At 51.2% G+C, this 17,541-nt stretch overlaps 1 protein-coding gene across 4 annotated transcripts; it reads left to right on the top strand.

Moving 5' to 3' along the window:
• Nucleotides 1–129: 129 nt before the first annotated feature.
• On the top strand, nucleotides 130–15,786 carry ACP1 (acid phosphatase 1). 4 transcript variants are annotated; one of them, XR_006528741.2, is made up of 7 exons: nucleotides 146–284; nucleotides 6,267–6,340; nucleotides 6,428–6,702; nucleotides 13,189–13,250; nucleotides 13,956–14,100; nucleotides 15,306–15,411; nucleotides 15,546–15,786. XR_006528741.2 is itself a non-coding variant. In XM_014841626.3 (6 exons), exons 1-6 carry the CDS (start codon nucleotides 242–244, stop codon nucleotides 15,621–15,623), a joined length of 477 nt encoding a protein of 158 aa, XP_014697112.1. In that variant the 5' UTR covers nucleotides 130–241; the 3' UTR covers nucleotides 15,624–15,786. The 4 variants fall into 4 exon arrangements, 2 of the variants coding, with proteins under 2 accessions (XP_014697112.1, XP_014697113.1); XM_014841626.3 differs by lacking the exon at nucleotides 13,956–14,100 and having other exon boundaries at nucleotides 130–284; nucleotides 6,428–6,541; XR_006528740.2 differs by lacking the exon at nucleotides 13,956–14,100.
• Nucleotides 15,787–17,541: the final 1,755 nt, after the last annotated feature.

The raw sequence follows: 17,541 nt of genomic DNA, 5'->3' as shown, positions 1-17,541 counted from the left end.
TCCCCCCCGCCCTGCAGGTAACTCCCGGCCCACCCAGCTCCCTGGCTCTCCAGGTGACTCCCGGCCCCACCTCCAGCCCACAGCGCTGGAACCGGACTGCGCAAGCGCGAGGATGGCACGCTCACCCTGGGAAGTACTGGGGCGGGACTGCGCAGGCGCGGGGGGCGGGATGTTCGCAGTGCGCATGCGCCGCGCCGGAAAAGTCTGGACGTGGTGAGTGGGTGCCTCTGTGCGCGGGAAGATGGCTGAGCAGGTGTCCAAGTCCGTGCTGTTTGTGTGTCTAGGTAAGATGGCGCTGACCTACTCCCTTCGGACCTTCCTGAGGGTGGAGTGGGCCCTGTACGCTCTGAGCGGCGCCCCTGGGCCAGTAACGGTGATGAGGAGGAGGCCGGGACGGGGGCCCCGAGGGGTAATGGGGCCTTCCCTGCGCGCCGCTGCCCTGCCGGCCCTCTCTGCAGACCGGGCCCCTTCCCGTGCTGGCTGCAGGTCGGGCCCCCTCACCTGTCGGCTCTGCAGCCCGCCTCCCCTCACCTGACCGCTCTGCAGGCCGCGTCCCCTCACCTGACCGCTCTGCAGGCCGCGTCCCCTCGCCTGACCGCTCTGCAGGCCGCGTCCCCTCGCCTGACCGCTCTGCAGGTCGGGCCCCCTCACCTGCCGGCTCTATAGGCCGCGTCCCCTCACCTGACCGCTCTGCAGGTCGGACCCCCTCACCTGCGGGCTCTGCAGGCCGCGTCCCCTCACTTGACCGCTCTGCAGGCTGGTCCCCCTCACCTGCGGGCTCTACAGGCTGGTCCCCCTCACCTGCAGGCTCTGCAGGCTGGTCCCCCTCACCTGCCTGGCCCACTCTCCAGGCTGGGTGCCTTCACTTGCTGCAGCCCGGCGTCAAGCCGGGTCCTTTTCACTGCACCTGCCTAGCATGCAGGCTACCTTCTTCCGGTAGACCAGAAGCTGCGGGACCGATGTGCTCTCTTAGGGACCCTTGCTGCCCTGAGCCCCCTGACAGCACTGGTTTGCTGGCTGGTTTCCTTTCATGCTTACAGATGGATGTGAGCTAAAGGCAGATGGAGTTTCAGGATTTTAAAGTCAAGGGTTTCAGATTTCTTGGTTGTAAAAACCCCACCGGGGAGACCCTGATTCTTCAGGTCTCTAATCAGCCTTGGGGCGGAGTTCCAATTTCTCTGCGTGAAAATGAAGGTATTATTTATTCTTAGTCCTTCAGATACCTTCCTGCTCAGAATTATTTTCGTTCTTAGAGTTTCAACAGTTAGCTTCCTTCACTCAAAATAGAATTCATTTTCCCTTCGGTTTTCAGGGTTCTTTCTTTGGGATAGGACACAGGGTCGAATTCCTCGACTCTTCCACCCTATCTCTTTGATTCTCAAGAGAGGAAGGCCCAAATCGTCAGTCTCGGGTTGCTTAGGATCTTCTGATGAGTCTGCGTTTCCTATGGAATCAAGTTGCACTCCTTTTTAGGGTGCTGCCTTCACCTTCAAGTAGAGGATTGCCTCCATCACCTTCTCCCACCCCCACCTTCCTGTCACTGCCGTCCCAACTCGGCTGTCCCCAGCACTTCAGACGCTCAGTGCGCCTCGGGTGGCTTGCTCCGGGGCCCACTTTGCCTTTTGCCAGGAAAGCCTGTCTATAAGGTCAGACCCAGATCACCCCTTTTCACTTTTCCCAGATGCTCCAGGTGGAGGTAGTTGTTCTGTGGTCTTTTGTAGACACCTTTCATTACACGAATTTTATCGTAATTACTTGATATCCTCCTGAGGTCACAGCTAGATTTAGCCACCTTGAGGGCAATGACTGGCTCATTTTTCTGTGCATCTCCAGCTTTGTGACAATATATGATGCTCACTAGACATTTGCAGAGTTGAATTTCTACGAGGGGAAAAGTGAAAGCCACCTGTTTCACGTGGAGTGTGGGCATCCTTTGTTTTTTAAGTTCCCCATTGAAGGCTGACTGATGGAATCCACAGGTTATTAAAGAGTGGTTCATTCTGGCTGGGCATCTAGTAGGTTCCAGGGCTGCTGTATTTGCCCTGGTATCGTTGATCATGCTAATGTGATGTGCCGTGGTGGCTGTTAGCAGGAGCTGGAAGCTTGCCTATGTTTATCTTCGATACAGTTTTTTAGCAACTACTGTATTACCGAGTGCTGTTCTGAGTGCGGAGGACATAGGAGTGAGCAGAGTAGAAGCCTCCATCCCTGGAGCTCGCAGTCCGTCGTCGGCAGACTGACTGACTATTCAGTTGCCTGGTCAGCTGGTATTGTGTTGAGAACAGGCAGTGGGCAGTGGGAGTGCGGTGCGGTTTTAAGTGGGGGTCAGGGAAGGCCTCACCAGGAGGTGACGTCCCAGCAGACTTGAAAGAGGGCAGAAAGCAAGCCTAGGGTATTTTCGAAAAGCGTCCTGGGCTTTTCCAAAGAGGAAGTGGGGAGAGGTCTGGGAGGGAGGGTGCTGGCCTGGTTCTGGAAACAGCTGGTAGCCTCTGCCTCTCACCGTGCTGAGGGCTGGAAGGTAGCTTGAGCAACTGTCTTCTCAGTGCTCCCCTGGGTGCAGCACTAGTACCGCTCTCCACGCAGAGAGGAGAGGACTGTCCCCTTCGTGCACGCGACTCTGGGCAGGGGTCCGCAGCTATTTCTCTAAAGAGCCAGTCAGCATTTGGGCCTTGCAGGCCACCCCAGAGGCGCAGTGGGGAGCCACAATGGACAGACGTGAATGGTTACGCTAGGCTGTGTTCCAGCAGGCTCTGTTTGTGGACACTGCGACATGAATTTCATATGGTGTTTTCGCTCACAAGGTGTTATTCTACTTTTTTGAGTTAATTTCAACTATTTAGAAATGTGAAAGTTACTCCTAGCTCTGTGGTCTGTGCACATGGGTGGTGGGCCACGATCCCTAGTTTGGGCCCGCAGAGGAGGGTCTGGCGAGGCTGTGCGGACGCAGGCTTGCTCTGGAGGGCAGAAGCCGTTAGAGGATTTTGAGCAGAGGTGGGAGGTTTGAGTGCTGAGCTGTCCTGTGAGATGGGATTGCGGGGGGCGAGGGCGCAGGAGGTGGCTGATGTGCAGAGAGCTGCGCATGTGGGGCCAGAGCATCGTGGTGGAGGCCGCAAAGTGGTCACGCTCTGAGGAGGTAGAGGGGTGGCCACCTGGCATCTCACAGGGCCGCCTATCCACATGACAGGAGGAGCGGTATGTTTTTGAAATGTAAAAATGTTATTCCTTTGGGGCGTCTGTTTGGCTCCTTTTCGGCCTGAAGTGTAAAGGGCTGTCAGATGTTTTCCGTAGGTGAGGCTGATGGCGGAAAGGAACTGAACTCCTTGTTTTGGCAAGCGTGTTCGAAGCCCCTTATGTTTTTGTGAGATAGAGGTGGCTGGAGAACAGCGGTTATCACCACAGCCTGAGCACGCAGCGGGGACGCGTTGTGGCGTCAGATTGCCTTTCCTGCAGTCGGTCCGGTTTTGCTGAGCGCCCCATGCCCACGTCCCAACCTTGGAGGGTTTCCTGTGCGCTTTTCGTGACTCTGTCCTTGAAATGCAGGTCTTGAGGAAGAGTGTATGTTATGCTGCCTAATTTGGAAGAAACAAACTTGAGACTTCACACATTGAAACTTTTTTCTAAAAGAATCTGAAGATCACATTTTAAATTTTTAGAATTTCTCCTGGGGGAGCTGGATGCTGTGATTTACTGATATGCTCCATTTTTAGTAAATTAATTTGGTGATGTCAGCTTTTGAAATGAAGAGGGCAAGTTATAAGGAGGCAGGACTTCTTGTCTGTTGATCGTACATGAGGTGTGACTTTACTCCTGATCTTTGCAGTTGTACACCTTTTTCCATCCACACTCTTTATACACACAACTTCTTGCTGTAAATATAACTATCTGGGAAAAAAGTAAGTGTGGATGAATATGCCTTTAAGGCAGTAAATAGTCTCATTGTTTGTCTTGTGGGAAACTGAGCTCCTGTTTTACAGTTAGTGATAATCGTTTGTAAAGGGCAAGACCACTCTTTTTATTGCATCTTTAGGTGCTGAGACATTAGGCACCTGTTATTCTAGAGTTCCAAAATAGTAACAATTGTCTTGATTTGGAGAAGAGTGATTGCTGTTGAAAGTATTCTTGGGGTGTTTGGTGACATGTAAACCACTGACATCACAGGAGGCCTTTCAGTAATTAAAGCAGTGGGGATGATGATGCCTGTTTTAAAAACTAAGCGAAAATCTAGTGTTGAAAGGAAACAGTTCAGAACACAGATTAGCGTGTGGAGGGCGTTCAGGGTTAGCTCCTGTCTTCCTCCCTTTCGGGGCTGAGAGACTTGTCACCACTGTGGAAAGCACAGTCTGTGTGGACAGAAAGCACTTGGTAAGCATGTTATGAGACCTCAGAGGGACGCAGACACTGAAGGACATGGTGTCGGAGCTGGCAGGAGCCAGCTGGGCTTCGGCGCTGTGCGGAGCCCCTGGTGCTGCGGGTTCCTCGTGAAGCAGAAGATCCCGGGGCTGGTGGAGAGTTAGGGCTGCCGTGAAGCGGAAGATCCCAGGGCTGGTGGAGAGGCAGGGCTGCCGTCGGGCACTGCTCCCGCCCTGCATATCCCTTGGCCTCCTGACTCGGGTCCTGTCTTCCCTTCCTAGTTCCTCGGGGCTCCTGGAGTCAGGCCTCCACCGTCATCTCCCGCTGACCCTGTGCTTGTGCTCCTCTCCTGTGGGAGGCCGTGTCTGACACAGCTTTGTCTCTTCAGGCCCCGGCCCCGTGCTTGGCTTGTAGGGAGTAGGCACACCAAACATGTTTGTTGAAGAAATTTCGTTACTCCCGTCCCCAAAACCTTCAGTTTCTCCCTACTGTGGAGATACCAGCTGCAAATCTTGGCAGAGGTCAGAGGTCGTGTCCCAGGCCCATCAGTGCACCATCACTCCTCTGTGCCATGCATTCACACAGTACCTGACTTAAATGCCTTTTCCCTGCCTCTGCCCATCAAGGCTCTCTTCATCCTCTACAGGTCAGCTCTGATCTTCTTACCTTTTTTCTGAAAAGAAATTTCCTTGTTTATGCTTTTTAGGGTTTTCCTTCCCCGGTGCTCCTATAGTGTATTGCTTATCTATCAGCATTTATTTTCTTGTTTTCCTTATAGCTAACTCTGTATCTCCCATAAATACATTGTTTGGCACATGGTAGAAATATTTTGAAAGAAGATTTTATGTGCCCCCCCCCACCCCGTGTAGTAAGGCACTTGGCCCCACCTAATGAAAAGTCTGCCCCTTGTGTAGCTCCTGGGAGGTAAACTCCAACCCCTAGGGAAGCCCTAAGATTGACAGGAGTACCTCTTATTCAGGGAGGAAGTGACTCAGAGTGGGGCTGGAGGCTAGCTCCTTGATCAGCCATGCCCATAGGTGGAGCCCCAGTCAGGCCTCAGCACTGGAGCTCTGGCCAGAGTCCTGGGTTGGCAGTACTTTGAGTGTTGTCACACGTGGGTGACAGGGTGACACGTCCCTGAGCACCAGAAAGCTTCTTGTTTGGAAGTCTTCCAGAATCTGCCCTCTGCGCTCCAACTTTGGCTGGTTCCGCTTTGTATCTTTTTATTATAATAAATCTATAGTCATAAGTGTAGTATTTCCTGAGTTCTGAGTCCTTCTAGAGAATTATTGAGCCTGTGGGGACTCCCGAATTTGCACCAGCTGGTCTGAAATGAGGGTGGCCCTGGGCATCGCAGGCCTTGACACTGGCGTTGGGAGTCGTGGGCAGACTTGGTAGCCTGGAGGATGTCCCCTAACTTAGCTGCCACTCCTGGGTCCACAGTGCTCCAGCAGGAACTTTGCACAGATTGCGCAGCAAGAGTTGGTGTTGAACTACTGTTATGCCTAAATCCATTTTTTGTGTATTTTACGAAACCATTTTCATCCTTATTATTTGCAATATATTTGAAAATACAAATTTTATCTCTGTTTTGTTTCATTTTAAAACAGGCTGGTTACCACCCACTTCATTGATTTCAGGACTCACTTTTGGGTCATTGATAGCAACCTGAAAACCAGTGGTTGTGGTTATAATTGTTTTCCTGATGTCTTTGTTGTTTGTACTTGAGTTCTTGGACAGTTGGTGCCCAGTCCTTGAACCGGGGTGGCCAGCTGTTCTCCACAGGTCCTCCCATGCTGGTGGGACAGTGCCGTGAAGAAGAGATTTGCTTCCCTTAGGGAAGTGCTGTCCTTGTCAGGTGAGAGCAGTGGCTCATAGACGAGGTCGCTCACTTTCTGCTGCCCCCTCTTTTTAAGGTAACATCTGCCGATCACCCATTGCAGAAGCAGTTTTCAGAAAACTTGTAACCGATCAGAACATCTCAGATAATGTAAGTACCGTTCACTCTCCTCAAGAGGCCAACCTGAATGCCTTTGGGGCGGGAAATTGTGAAAAAAAGTCTTTTTTTCTCCTGCAGTGGAGGATAGACAGTGCAGCGACATCCACGTATGAAATAGGAAACCCGCCCGATTACCGAGGGCAGAGTTGCATGAAGAGGCACGGTATCCCCATGAGTCACACTGCCCGCCAGGTACCGTACGTTGCCTTGAAGGTGTCTCTGTGTGTTCTGTGTTGCAGTGGGTCATTGACAGCGGCGCTGTTTCTGACTGGAACGTGGGCCGGGCACCAGATCCCAGAGCTGTGAGCTGCCTAAGAAATCATGGCATTAACACAGCCCATAAAGCAAGACAGGTAGAGGAGATCTTGTTCTATTTCTAATGCATAGAGCCCCGTAACTGGAGCAGTTGGGAGAAGTTCAACCAGGCCTGCGTATTGATGGGTGTGTTCATGTAGGGTCAGCTTAAGTCGCCACAGTGCACCCGTTGTGTTCCCTTCTGGTTCCACAGTTCTGAAGGACTGCCCTGATCTTGGAGTTTACATATTAAAGTGCAGCTGTAATTATGTAATGGATAACAGAGAGAGGCCTGGCTAGGAGCCAGAAGACTGAGTTGTAGTCTCTTTTTTCTTTCTCTTTTTTTTTGAGGAGGATTAGCCCTGAGCTAACTACTGCCAATCCTCCTCTTTTTGCTGAGGAAGAGTGGCCCTGAGCTAACATGCATGTCCATCTTCCTCTGCTTTATATGTGGGACCCCTACCACAGCATGGCTTTTGCCAAGCGGTGCCATGTCTGCACCCAGGATTCAAACCGGCGAACCCGAGGCCGCCGAGAAGCGGAACGTGTGCACTTAACCGCTGTGCCACCGGGCCGGCCCCTCTTTTTTTCCTATCTGTGATTTTTAAACATTTAAGCCATAGACACTAGTCTGCTGGCATTACAAGTTTATTGTTAGAATAAAGTTCTATAACATATACAGAAGCATATTTTCCACTGTGAAGCGCCTTAGAAGCACAGGGTAATACACTATTGTGGAGTGTAGCTGTCCTTCGGGGCTGAGGTTCTGGAGCACTGCCCACTAGGACTTTCGGTGGTGAGGAAGGTGTCTGTCAAGCGTGGAAACCACTAACTGCATGTAGCTGTCACACATGTGACATATGGCCAGTGTGACAAAGGGACTGAATTTTAAATTTCAACTAAATAGCCACCTGGAACTCGTGGGCACCTAACTGGACTGCAGGATCCTAGACTTGTGTGTGACCACCGGGGGAGAGTGAGGTGGTCACTGCAGCGTTCTTAGGCAGTGAGAGGGAGGCACCTCACGAGGAGCATTCTGCAGCTGCGTGTTCTGGAACCGTCCATAACCACAGGGACCAGCTTCTAAAGAAATCAACTTCATTTTTGTTACAAAATGCCTCATATGTTGTTTTGCAGCAACAGTTACTTTCATCAATACGATTATTTTATCGAGATTCACTTGGATTTTTAAAAATCTGGCTGAAATCTTCTAACTTCCTTTTGTATCCAGCCTAACAAGACGTACAGGCTGTGTCGGCCAAGCCTGGCCCCAGACCGGCCCAGAGGACAACAGGCCTGTCCAGAGCTCAGCTTGAGGCCTTTGAAAGAAGTAGCCTGATGTTCTGAAAATGAGTTGTCATATATATTGTACATCTATAAGTATGGATGGCAGTGTGAGCGCTGTAATTTAGTCCTGCTTGTGCTAAATCTTAGAGCTTTTCACTTTGCTGTGCCCCACAGCACTGTAGTTTTAATTGTGATCTTCCTTGCCTCATGAGGGAAGGGAGTGTTGGTAAACCATTTTGCAGATCAAGAACTGAGTTGTGGAGACAGTACATGGCATGTTGGAGGCTGCACAGCTCCCATGAGGCAGAACTGGGCTTTGATCAGGTTGGTTGGTTTTAATAACAACATGCAGAGGTGAGAGCCACAGAATCCACAGACCACGTTGCCATAGTAGCACTTTGAGTACAGTAATGATGTCTCAGAAATTAGCAATACACACATTATTTTTGGTGTAGATAAATTTACTCAGATCTGTGAACTTATGATTTCTGGCTATGTCAGTTGACTCTGCATGTTAACAGTTTAGTATTTAAATTCACTGCTTTAAGGACTTGACCCTTTCTTAAGTGGAATTTTCATTAGACAGAAGATTAAACACTTTTTATATCATTTGTCCATTATGATCTCTTCAGGGTTTTGCATAGCTGCCAATTCTACCTTCTGTCTTTTAATGAATGTATTTATTTTGAGTAGTCCTTCAGAATTATGAGCAATCATACTTTCATATTTTCTATTTTTAAGACATTATTTTTCGTACACTAAGTATATAATGAAAGTGGGTACAAATGAAGTATTTTAAATGCACTTGCCTTAATAAAACCAAAGCTAAAAACTTATTTTTTAAGAACACTTCTAATTACCAGTTTTAGAAGTAGTGTTTCCACATAATCTGTTTTTAGCCTTTTTTCCCCTGTTGCTTTAAGAAAATTTTCTCAACAATGATTGTTTTTTAAAAGTGCTGGTAAGACGTGTTTTATAAATCAGTGTCATATCAGATCTTTGTTTTTCTTGCATCTTGCTGATGTTACAGGTTTTCTCTTTAGTAATTGTCAGTTTGTGTAAGAACTATTCTGTTTGTTAAAATTTAAGTTTTCCCAGTACTTTCAGCCTTGGTCTAGTAAATCAAATGCCTTCAGGGCACTTTTCTCCTTTTAATGCACGCAGTCAGTCCTCGTGTTGGAACTCACCTCGGTTAGTTGTCTGGAGACAGTTACTGCGTTACAGGCTCCTTCCTCTTCTCGGTGCCGTTTCCTTGATGCCTGCAAGGTGTCAGTGCGCCAGCACAGCGAGCACCGCCCTGTCCCCCGAGGTGCCCCGGAAATGCACTTTGCTTTCTCAGCTTCACACAGTGGGATCCAGTAGGACGCACCCTGCTCTCAGCTCTGTTCCTCTTTGAGGTTCCCACACTGGTGCTTGTAGCAAAGGCTCACTTGTTTTTGTTGCTGGATTCAGAATCGTCTTACAGTTAGAGTTTATGTGTGTATTGACTCTTGACAGACACAGGGTTGTGCCTAGGTCAGGGCGGAGTGCTGCGCTGAGCGCCTGTGTGCGGCTCTAATGGAAACACACCGGCATCACACACAGCGTGTCAGGGTTGCATACACACCCAGCATCACACACAGCGTGTCAGGGTTGCATACACACCCCGCATCACACACAACATGTCAGGGTTGCATACACACCCAGCATCACACACAACATGTCAGGGTTCGGTCCACACCGACATCGCACACAGCGTGTCAAGGTTGGGTCCACACCCACATTGCGCGCGGCATGTCAGGGTTGCATGCACACCAGCGTCACACACAGCGTGTCAGGGTTGCATACACACCCCGCATCACACACAGCGTGTCAGGGTTGCATACACACCCAGCATCACACACAACATGTCAGGGTTGGGTCCACACCGACATCGCACACAGCGTGTCAAGGTTGGGTCCACACCCACATTGCGCGCGGCATGTCAGGGTTGCATGCACACCAGCGTCACACACAGCGTGTCAGGGTTGGGTCTACACCCGCATCGCGCACATGTCACGGTGGTGCAGCCTCCTAACACACATTGGGCAGTGTTCCCTCCCTTTGTTCTCTTAAGTTTGTCAGCTGTGATCACGCTCCTGCGCAGCTCGTGGAAGGCTCTTCTCGTCCCTGTTTCTGGAGCTGCCGCGTCTCCTGCTCCCTCGGGTCTTCGGCACTGAGTCCTCAGTACTGTGTCTGGTGGGCCTGCGTCTCCCTGGAGTATGTGCTTTGATGGTTTTCCTCAGTTTGGGAAATTCTGGGCTCTTATTTTTTTATGCTTTCCTTCTCATTCTCTCTTCTGAGATTCACTGTAAATGTAGTTTGGACATAAATTCCTTAAGCTCTTTTCTCCATTTCCCATCCCTTTACTCTGGTTCGTCATCTGATCTTCTGCTGACCCGTTTTTGATGTGCTGATCTTTCTGCTGTTTCCAAACAGCCCATAACCTCTATTCATTGAATATTTAATGTCATTTTATTTACCTAATTCTTTAAGTTTTGGGCTTTTTTTATAGATTTAAGTTCTCGGTTTCTGATGAAATTCTACATCTCGCCCTATATTTTCTTGAGCATACTGATCACGACTATTTTTAATAAAGTCTGGGAACTGATCTCTGGATCCCATGTGGCCTGGCCTATGCTAGCCGGCCCTTGGTGGCCTCCCAGGAACCCCTCCCGAGAGCCTGAGGCTCCCAGCCTGGCAGCTCCGAAGTGGAAGTGCTGCTTCTCCCTCTGAGCTCACTGCAGCCTTCCCTTGGTACCCAGCTTCTGGCCCTGGGTGCTCTAGACCTGGGCAGACGCTCTGGGAAGAGCACTGGGGGGCAGTCTCGCTTCTTTCTGGGTCTGCACTCTTCCAGGTCTGGCCATCTGGCCAGCACTTGGCCCCATTTCTCTTGAGCCCCCGAGGTTGCTCCCTGGTCCTTTCAGCAGGGTCCCTCTTCCCAGCTTCTCCGCATCTGGGGAAGGTCTCTTGGACCCAGCGCTGTGGACCCTGGAGTCTGCATTGCTCCTGTGGGGCTGTCCTGTGCGCCGTAGGATGTTGGGCAGCCCCCGGTCTCTGCCTGCCGGATGCCGGAGCGCCTGTCTTCTCCCCCATCGTGACAGTCGCAGAGGGCTCTGGACCTTGTACCTGCCCCTCCTGTAAGAGTCCACAGTTCCCACAGGGGCCCTGGGACCCCTTGGGTCCATGAGGTCGAAACTGCATGAGTACAGGGCCCATTCAGTGTCACACAGCCCATGGGCTTGCACAGATTGAAGGTTTGTTGGTGGGTTTTTGTGTTTTATGCTGCAAGTCATAACCCTCGAGAAACTCTGCTTGCCAAGCTTTGGTGCAGCATCAGAACGTCCACGTACACGCGATGGCCATAAAACGCCTCTTTCAAACTGCTGTCTGTGTGTGGGGCAAGTTCAGACCACGTGTCCCAGAGATGGGGCAGCAGCACATGCAGCCGCTGTCCTCTGGCAGCAGAGGTTAAGGCAGCGCGCTGTCCTCCCTGGATTTGAGTTTGGAAAATATAGCTGTTTTTCATTTTAAAAATGTTATAATAACAGATAATGAATTTTTATTATTTTTAAGTGAATAGTAGATGTTTTAAAAATTCACTTTGAATAGCTGTGATCAATATTGGTAGACATAACCCATGTAAACGAGTAGTTTGGAGGGAGGGCCTAAATAATTTTTAAGAGTTAAAAATTTCTATGACCAGGAAGCTTGAGCCCCTCGTTTGGGGCGGTGCCTGGTGCCTGGTGCGAGCAGTGCCACGAGGAGAGGAGGTGGGACGCTGGCTGCCCCTTCTGTGCGAGTGGGCTCCTCGGGCCTGCCTGTCTTTGTGGAGCTCACTGGCACCCGGCCAGGTGTGGTGGACGGCAGCAGAGGCGAGGGCCTGGGGGGCTGTGCTGACCTCCCTGCCTGTGCGCTGCCCGGTGGGGGTGCTGCCCTCTGCACGCCACGCTGTCTCTGGAGCACATGGATAACTCCATGGAGCTGTTAGGTTTTTGTGAGCTTTTTCTGGTTTCTGGCAGTGAGGTTGGTACTTCATTTATGGCTTCAGGCAGAAATCCTGTCCTGTGCCTTCTCATGAGCCTTACAGAGCTTTCTTCCTGCTCACTTGCTCTATATCTCAGCATTGCATGTGGTTTGTGGATGGTGTCAGTCACTGAGTCTTTCCTAAGATCCATAATTGCAGTCCTTCTGAACTGAAAACCAGCGTTCAATATTTAAGCCCAGGACACTTGTCCTACAGCTAATCATAGTGTTTGTCCTAATAGGGAAATAAGCTAGGACCTTGGATGTTAACAAAATTTAGTGCTCACTACCTTATTAGCATGTGACACTGAGAACGCACGTGCACACGAAGAGCCAAAATTTATCGTTTTCCATAGAATAATGAGTATTGTTCCTTTGCTGCACTGATTGTGATAAGAGACTGTCACACTCTTAGCCAGGTTTTCAGTATTTTCTCCGTAATTTGGCTGTGGTGGTATTTCAGAGGATTCCAGTGAGGGAGGTGGTCCCTGGAATCACGTCTCAGCACTGTTTCCACCTTCATTCTGCAGATGCAGAATAGTCAAAACTCACAAGATGATGTTCTCATTTATGTTTTTGTGGGCTTACATTTATAAATTATGGTGCCAGAAGCCATGATGAGATTCCCGGTAGACTCAGACACCGCGTGGCCCTCGCCCCTGTGCCGTGTTCCAGTGATGGATGTTCAGTCAGCAGAGAAGAGCTGCAGGCTCAGTTCCCATGTGTCTCCCTCCTGGTGGGTCCTCCTGACCACCCTCCCTAGGATGTCATCTTCCTCCGTCCCCACACTGCACGGCCTCTGCCTCCTTTTCCTCTAAGGCATCATCGCCTCCCAGGTGGGGGCCCCGAGTGTGAGTGTCTGTCTCCGTCTGGCGTGTGGCTGGGGCCTGGGGTGTTGAGCACTTGTAAAGTGAAGAGGGAGCACCTGTGTGATGTAGGCTGCTGACTGAATTCTACCTTGTTGCTCAGAAATTGAAGATGAAGGGTAACTTCCTGTCTCCGTATTATGCTGCTTATGATTACTCCAGGGAACTTTATGATGTAAAATTTTTTTGCAATACAATTTTAGGAAATAGGTTGACTCTGAAGCACCCTAAGTTATTTAACTGAATTATGGGTGACGGATTCAAATACAGGGTTTTTCTTTAGTGCTGCTGTGGGCCCCTGGGCTTGGTGGAGAAGCTTGAACTCTGCTGACTCTCCTTTACCCCTAGGTCACCAAGGAAGACTTCGCCACCTTTGACTACATCCTGTGCATGGATGAGAGCAATCTGAGGTAACCACGCTTTTCAGGGGCAGCTCTGCTCAAGGCCAGGTCGTTTGTTGTCCAGTGGCTTTTGTATTATCGTAGAGTTTCCATGGCTAATGGTGGCCACAATACACAGAAAATGTAGAATAGGGGGAAGCCAGGGGGTAATGTGGAATCGCCCCGCGGGTGTGTCTACAGAGAGACCCTGAGGTCAGGGTCTGCGGTGCAAGCAGCTGACCGTATGTCATCACAGGGGGTGATTTTGCTGCTGCTGTAGCAACGCGTGGTCGTGTGGTGTTTGTTTCCCCTCATAGTCCCCTGTTACTGCTGCCCCCCCCAAAAGTAAGACTGGCAAAAAAGAGGAGTGTTTCCTTTACTTAAGTTGTTGATTGCCTTAATTGATTTAAAAAACAAAAACTGACAGACTAGGCTATTAGGTATAAATGGCTTCGCGGGATGTTGTGCGTTCCGTGCTCTGCATGCGAAGCACTTGATCTGTGGGTTTGCGGTCGCCCATCTCCTCAAAAGGGAACCTTAGGCAGAGAGCTGCAGGTCCTTGCCCGAGTTCACAGTTAGTGGATGAGTACGGGATGTCCACCTGGGCTCTGAACCGGCCTCCTGCCACACGCCCCACGTCAGCCGCACTCACCACTGTCCCGTTGCCTCCCCTGTGCATCGACCCCGGGGATGTGTTGTATTTGGGCAACGAGGAACGTGGTGGCGTTTCTTCAGCTGTGTGCCTGGCCCACCCGAAGGGTGAGGAGCAGATCTTCATGCTGCCTGCCCTCACGAAGGTTACAGTCTGGAGTGGGCGACCGTATGACCATAAGGTTAACCCTGACGAGGACGCGACGTGTGCAGTGTGGCCGCGCCAGAAGTAAGTGAGCACAGTGGTGAGCACACTGCATTTCACAAACGCAGATGCAGACCAGGATGTGAAGACACCGGGTTGTGAGGCCAGGGCCCCCTGCTGCCTGCCACACCCTGGGTTTACGATTTAACCTGCCGGCAGCCCAGGTCGCCATGCCCGGCACAGACTCAGCCCCCCGCCAGCACAGAGAGGGCCAGACGCACCTGGGCACCATGGGATGCACTGCCTCCCCCTTGCTGACCCGTAGGCGCCTGCGGGACCTTGGTGGGGAGCCCCGGCGTTACCTTGGGGGGCGGGCGGACAGCCTCGCTGCACGGAGCTTCCCACTGATCGGGAGCCTCACTAGCACACACTTCCTCTTCTGTCTTCACTTGTCCGTTTTTCTGTCCCGTCTTTCTCATTCACTGGGTAGCGCCCAGAGTCCCAGCCACACCAGCAGGAGCCACAGGTGCCTGTTCCCCCGGAGGCGCCTGGCTCGGTGCGTGGGCCGCAGTGTCAAGCCCCGCCTGGTCCCTCTGCTCCGGCCACGGCTCCCAGCTGTCCCTCGTGTTTTCTTTCCTTTTTGTTTCTGTGCCTCCTTCATGCCTTTTCTTTCTCTTCCTCATTTCATTGAGAAGTGTCCCATGCGTTGTCCTTCATGGCTCAGCCCCGGCCACTTCTTTAGGGATGTGCCAAGTGGCTCTGTGGCCTCGCCGGCTGCTCCCAGAGGCCCCGGTCCTGCCTCACCCAGGAGCTCTGCAGAGGGGTGGTCCAGGCAGACGGGCAGGAGGATGGGCAGGCAGGGGCACACAGTGTGGCTGCTCCTGGAGGTTCCGTGTCAGGATGCGGTCGATGGCCTAAGCCTCCACTCGCATGGCTGTTTTGAGTTCCATCTGTTGCCTTTGTTTAATCTCTGGAACAGGATCTTTTTCATTTGATTGTCTCGACACGCATTTCACAGGAGAATGCATAATTATTGTCTGACTTAGGACACATGTTTTGTGTAAAAAAGTTTGAGTTTGTGAGAACGTGCTCCTGTTTGCACTCTCTTGCCCAGGAGACCTTGGCGTGTACTGCGTGGGGGCTACGCATGTCTGCAAGGTTGGATGTCCTTTTAAATCAGGTCACTTTTGCTGGATTTTGATACGGATATTTCATAAAACCCTAGCAGATGTCCGTATTTAACTTGAGACCATAGATCTGAAAACTAAGTTCATGTTTCAATTTTACAGAGATTTAAATAGAAAAAGTAATCAAGTTAAAAACTGCAAAGCTAAAATCGAACTACTTGGGAGCTATGATCCACAGAAACAATTAATTATTGAAGATCCCTATTATGTAAGTACGGTGCTCCGTCCATCCCAGCATGCGTGCGGGCGGGGGTGCGCAGAGCAGCCTGTTAGAGGCCCTGCCAGGGGCAGCGTGGGGCTCCCCCACGGGTTTCGTTGACCTTTCTTTCTCTGTCCTCTCAGGGGAACGACTCCGACTTCGAGACCGTCTACCAGCAGTGCATGAGGTGCTGCAGGGCCTTCCTGGAGAAGGCGCACTGAGCACGCCACTTTTCCCGGTCGCGGGTCAGAGTGCACTGCCGCCCGCAGCTCCAGGCCACAGCTGTGTCTTCAGTCAACTCACTGTTTATCTTAAAATGTAATTGTAGATGGAAATCAGTTGTTGTTTGTCGGAAGAACAATAAAAGTTTTGACCCAGACAGTTTATGGGGTACGTTAAGTGTCGTTAGACTAGCTGAACCTCCCACTTTGCCCAGTTACAAAATAGTAGGACAACAAAATAGAGCACAACGAGGTAAAACCATCGCTTTGAGGCCCAGGTCAGGATCTGAGCCAGGGGTGTCTGGCACCTCCCCTTCCCTGTGCAGACCGCATCCGTGCTCCGGCCTCGCTCCAGGCCTCCCTCCAGGCCTCCCCCAGGGACAGCCCTGACGAGCTCTGAGTGACACTTGTGTAGAAGGAGAGGAAAGGGGAGGATGTATGCAGTGACTCTGCAGTGCCCCCTCTGTTTTGTGTGTCTAGTTAGTTTTGTAAGGAAATCAGTTTATTTGCTCCCATTTATCCTCTGCCTCTGGAAGTTTTATCCTATCCGAGAAGGACACTGTGTGCTGGTTTACCTTGTGGTCACTTTGTGGAGCGTCTGCTTTATATGCATCGATGACTCAAATGTCAAGTACAGATTAGCTTAGGTGGGAAAAAATAAAAAGTTCGAAAAAGTTCTGTTATGTTGGAATCTTAAATATCTATATGTTCAGTATTCTTTCATCAGTGCTTAATTTATCGGCAAATACAGGTAATTTCTGTGCACTTGGAGATGACTAATCTAGAATTCATACAGCTGTGTGTCAGAAGAGATTGTTTTCAAAATAAGTTGGGGAAATTACCCACATAGAACAGAGCTGTGATCTGGCGTCTCCTGCTTTCTCATTGACCCGGAGGAGACCGAGCGAATGATGCCTTTCCGTGCCTCCACGTGGTGCGTGGTGTCCCCTGCACACTTACCCTCAGTGTTGGGAAGCAGTTGATGAAAGCAAGTCTGTTGCTTCCCTCACGGTAACGTCTGTTTGTGGGAGTTTGCAGCCCCTGCAGCAAGGGGTGACCTGACCCCGTGGTCAGCGGTGTGCGGCTGCATCCCCTCGGAGCAGCCGAGTCAGACCCCTGTGGGCAGCTGGTGGGGGAAAGCTGCTCTGCTCCGTGTCTTTGCCTCCGTCGTGGCTGGTGACCTGGAACCCTGGGACCAGTCCCCTCCGGGTCTGGGCGCGTCATCGCCATGGGCGGAGGGGCCGAGTGGAAGGGCTGCCCTGTCAGGCGACCCTTCAGGGTGTGGCAGGGCCTCCGGTCCTCAGTGTCTGAGGGCCTCAGGTCGGGGCGTTTAGTCCCGAACCCACTTGTGTCTGAAGGACGAGCACAAACACAGCAGCTTTCCCAGCCCCGCGCCAGGACAGCGGAGGCGATGTGGGAAGATGGTGGCTGACCCTGTGCCCGACCCAGCAGAGTCCCGGTAAGATCTTTACCTCAGAGACACCTAGGACGTATGGGAACTCAAAGGGTGCCATGATCGAAGGTTCCATGACAGTATCTCTAAAAGGAAGGAATTGAGGAAAAAGGGTTAAGAAGACACTTGAGCCAGAAAATAGGATTAAGAGCCAGCCCTGGAGAAGGCACGGCCCCTGGTCCTTCAGCAGAGCAGCCACCTCACTCCTCTGTTCCTCAGCTCCTAAGTGGATGGTGTCCCTTCACTTTTGCACGTTTACCTCAAACACAGATCCTCAGACTCCTGTCAGCCTTGCGCTCTGGCTGCACCCAGACTAGCGGCCCCGTGAGGAGACTGGGCTGAATCCACTTGTCCTTTTAGGTGGGATCCAGTCAGATTTGTCGAGAGCTGCGTGGCAGCTTCAAGATTCCTCTTTGCTTCATACCGCACGGGAAATAGGATGAGCCTCATCTGAAACATTCCCAC

The sequence above is a fragment of the Equus asinus genome, chromosome 6 (genome assembly GCF_041296235.1).
Source record: "Equus asinus isolate D_3611 breed Donkey chromosome 6, EquAss-T2T_v2, whole genome shotgun sequence".
Taxonomy (NCBI): Eukaryota; Metazoa; Chordata; class Mammalia; order Perissodactyla; family Equidae; genus Equus; species Equus asinus.
The sequence above is the reverse complement of the archived record's forward strand: the minus strand, read 5'-3'. Positions and strand labels throughout refer to the sequence as shown.

What these genes read in the sequence shown, in the direction of transcription:
- ACP1 (XM_014841626.3), top strand. Translation starts at nt 242, where the DNA reads ATGGCTGAGCAGGTGTCCAAGTCCGTGCTGTTTGTGTGTCTAG. An exon ending in CGTGCTGTTTGTGTGTCTAG is followed by an intron (nt 285 to 6,266) that starts GTAAGATGGCGC and finishes CCTCTTTTTAAG; the next exon opens with GTAACATCTGCCGATCACCC. An exon ending in TGAGTCACACTGCCCGCCAG is followed by an intron (nt 6,542 to 13,188) that starts GTACCGTACGTT and finishes CTTTACCCCTAG; the next exon opens with GTCACCAAGGAAGACTTCGC.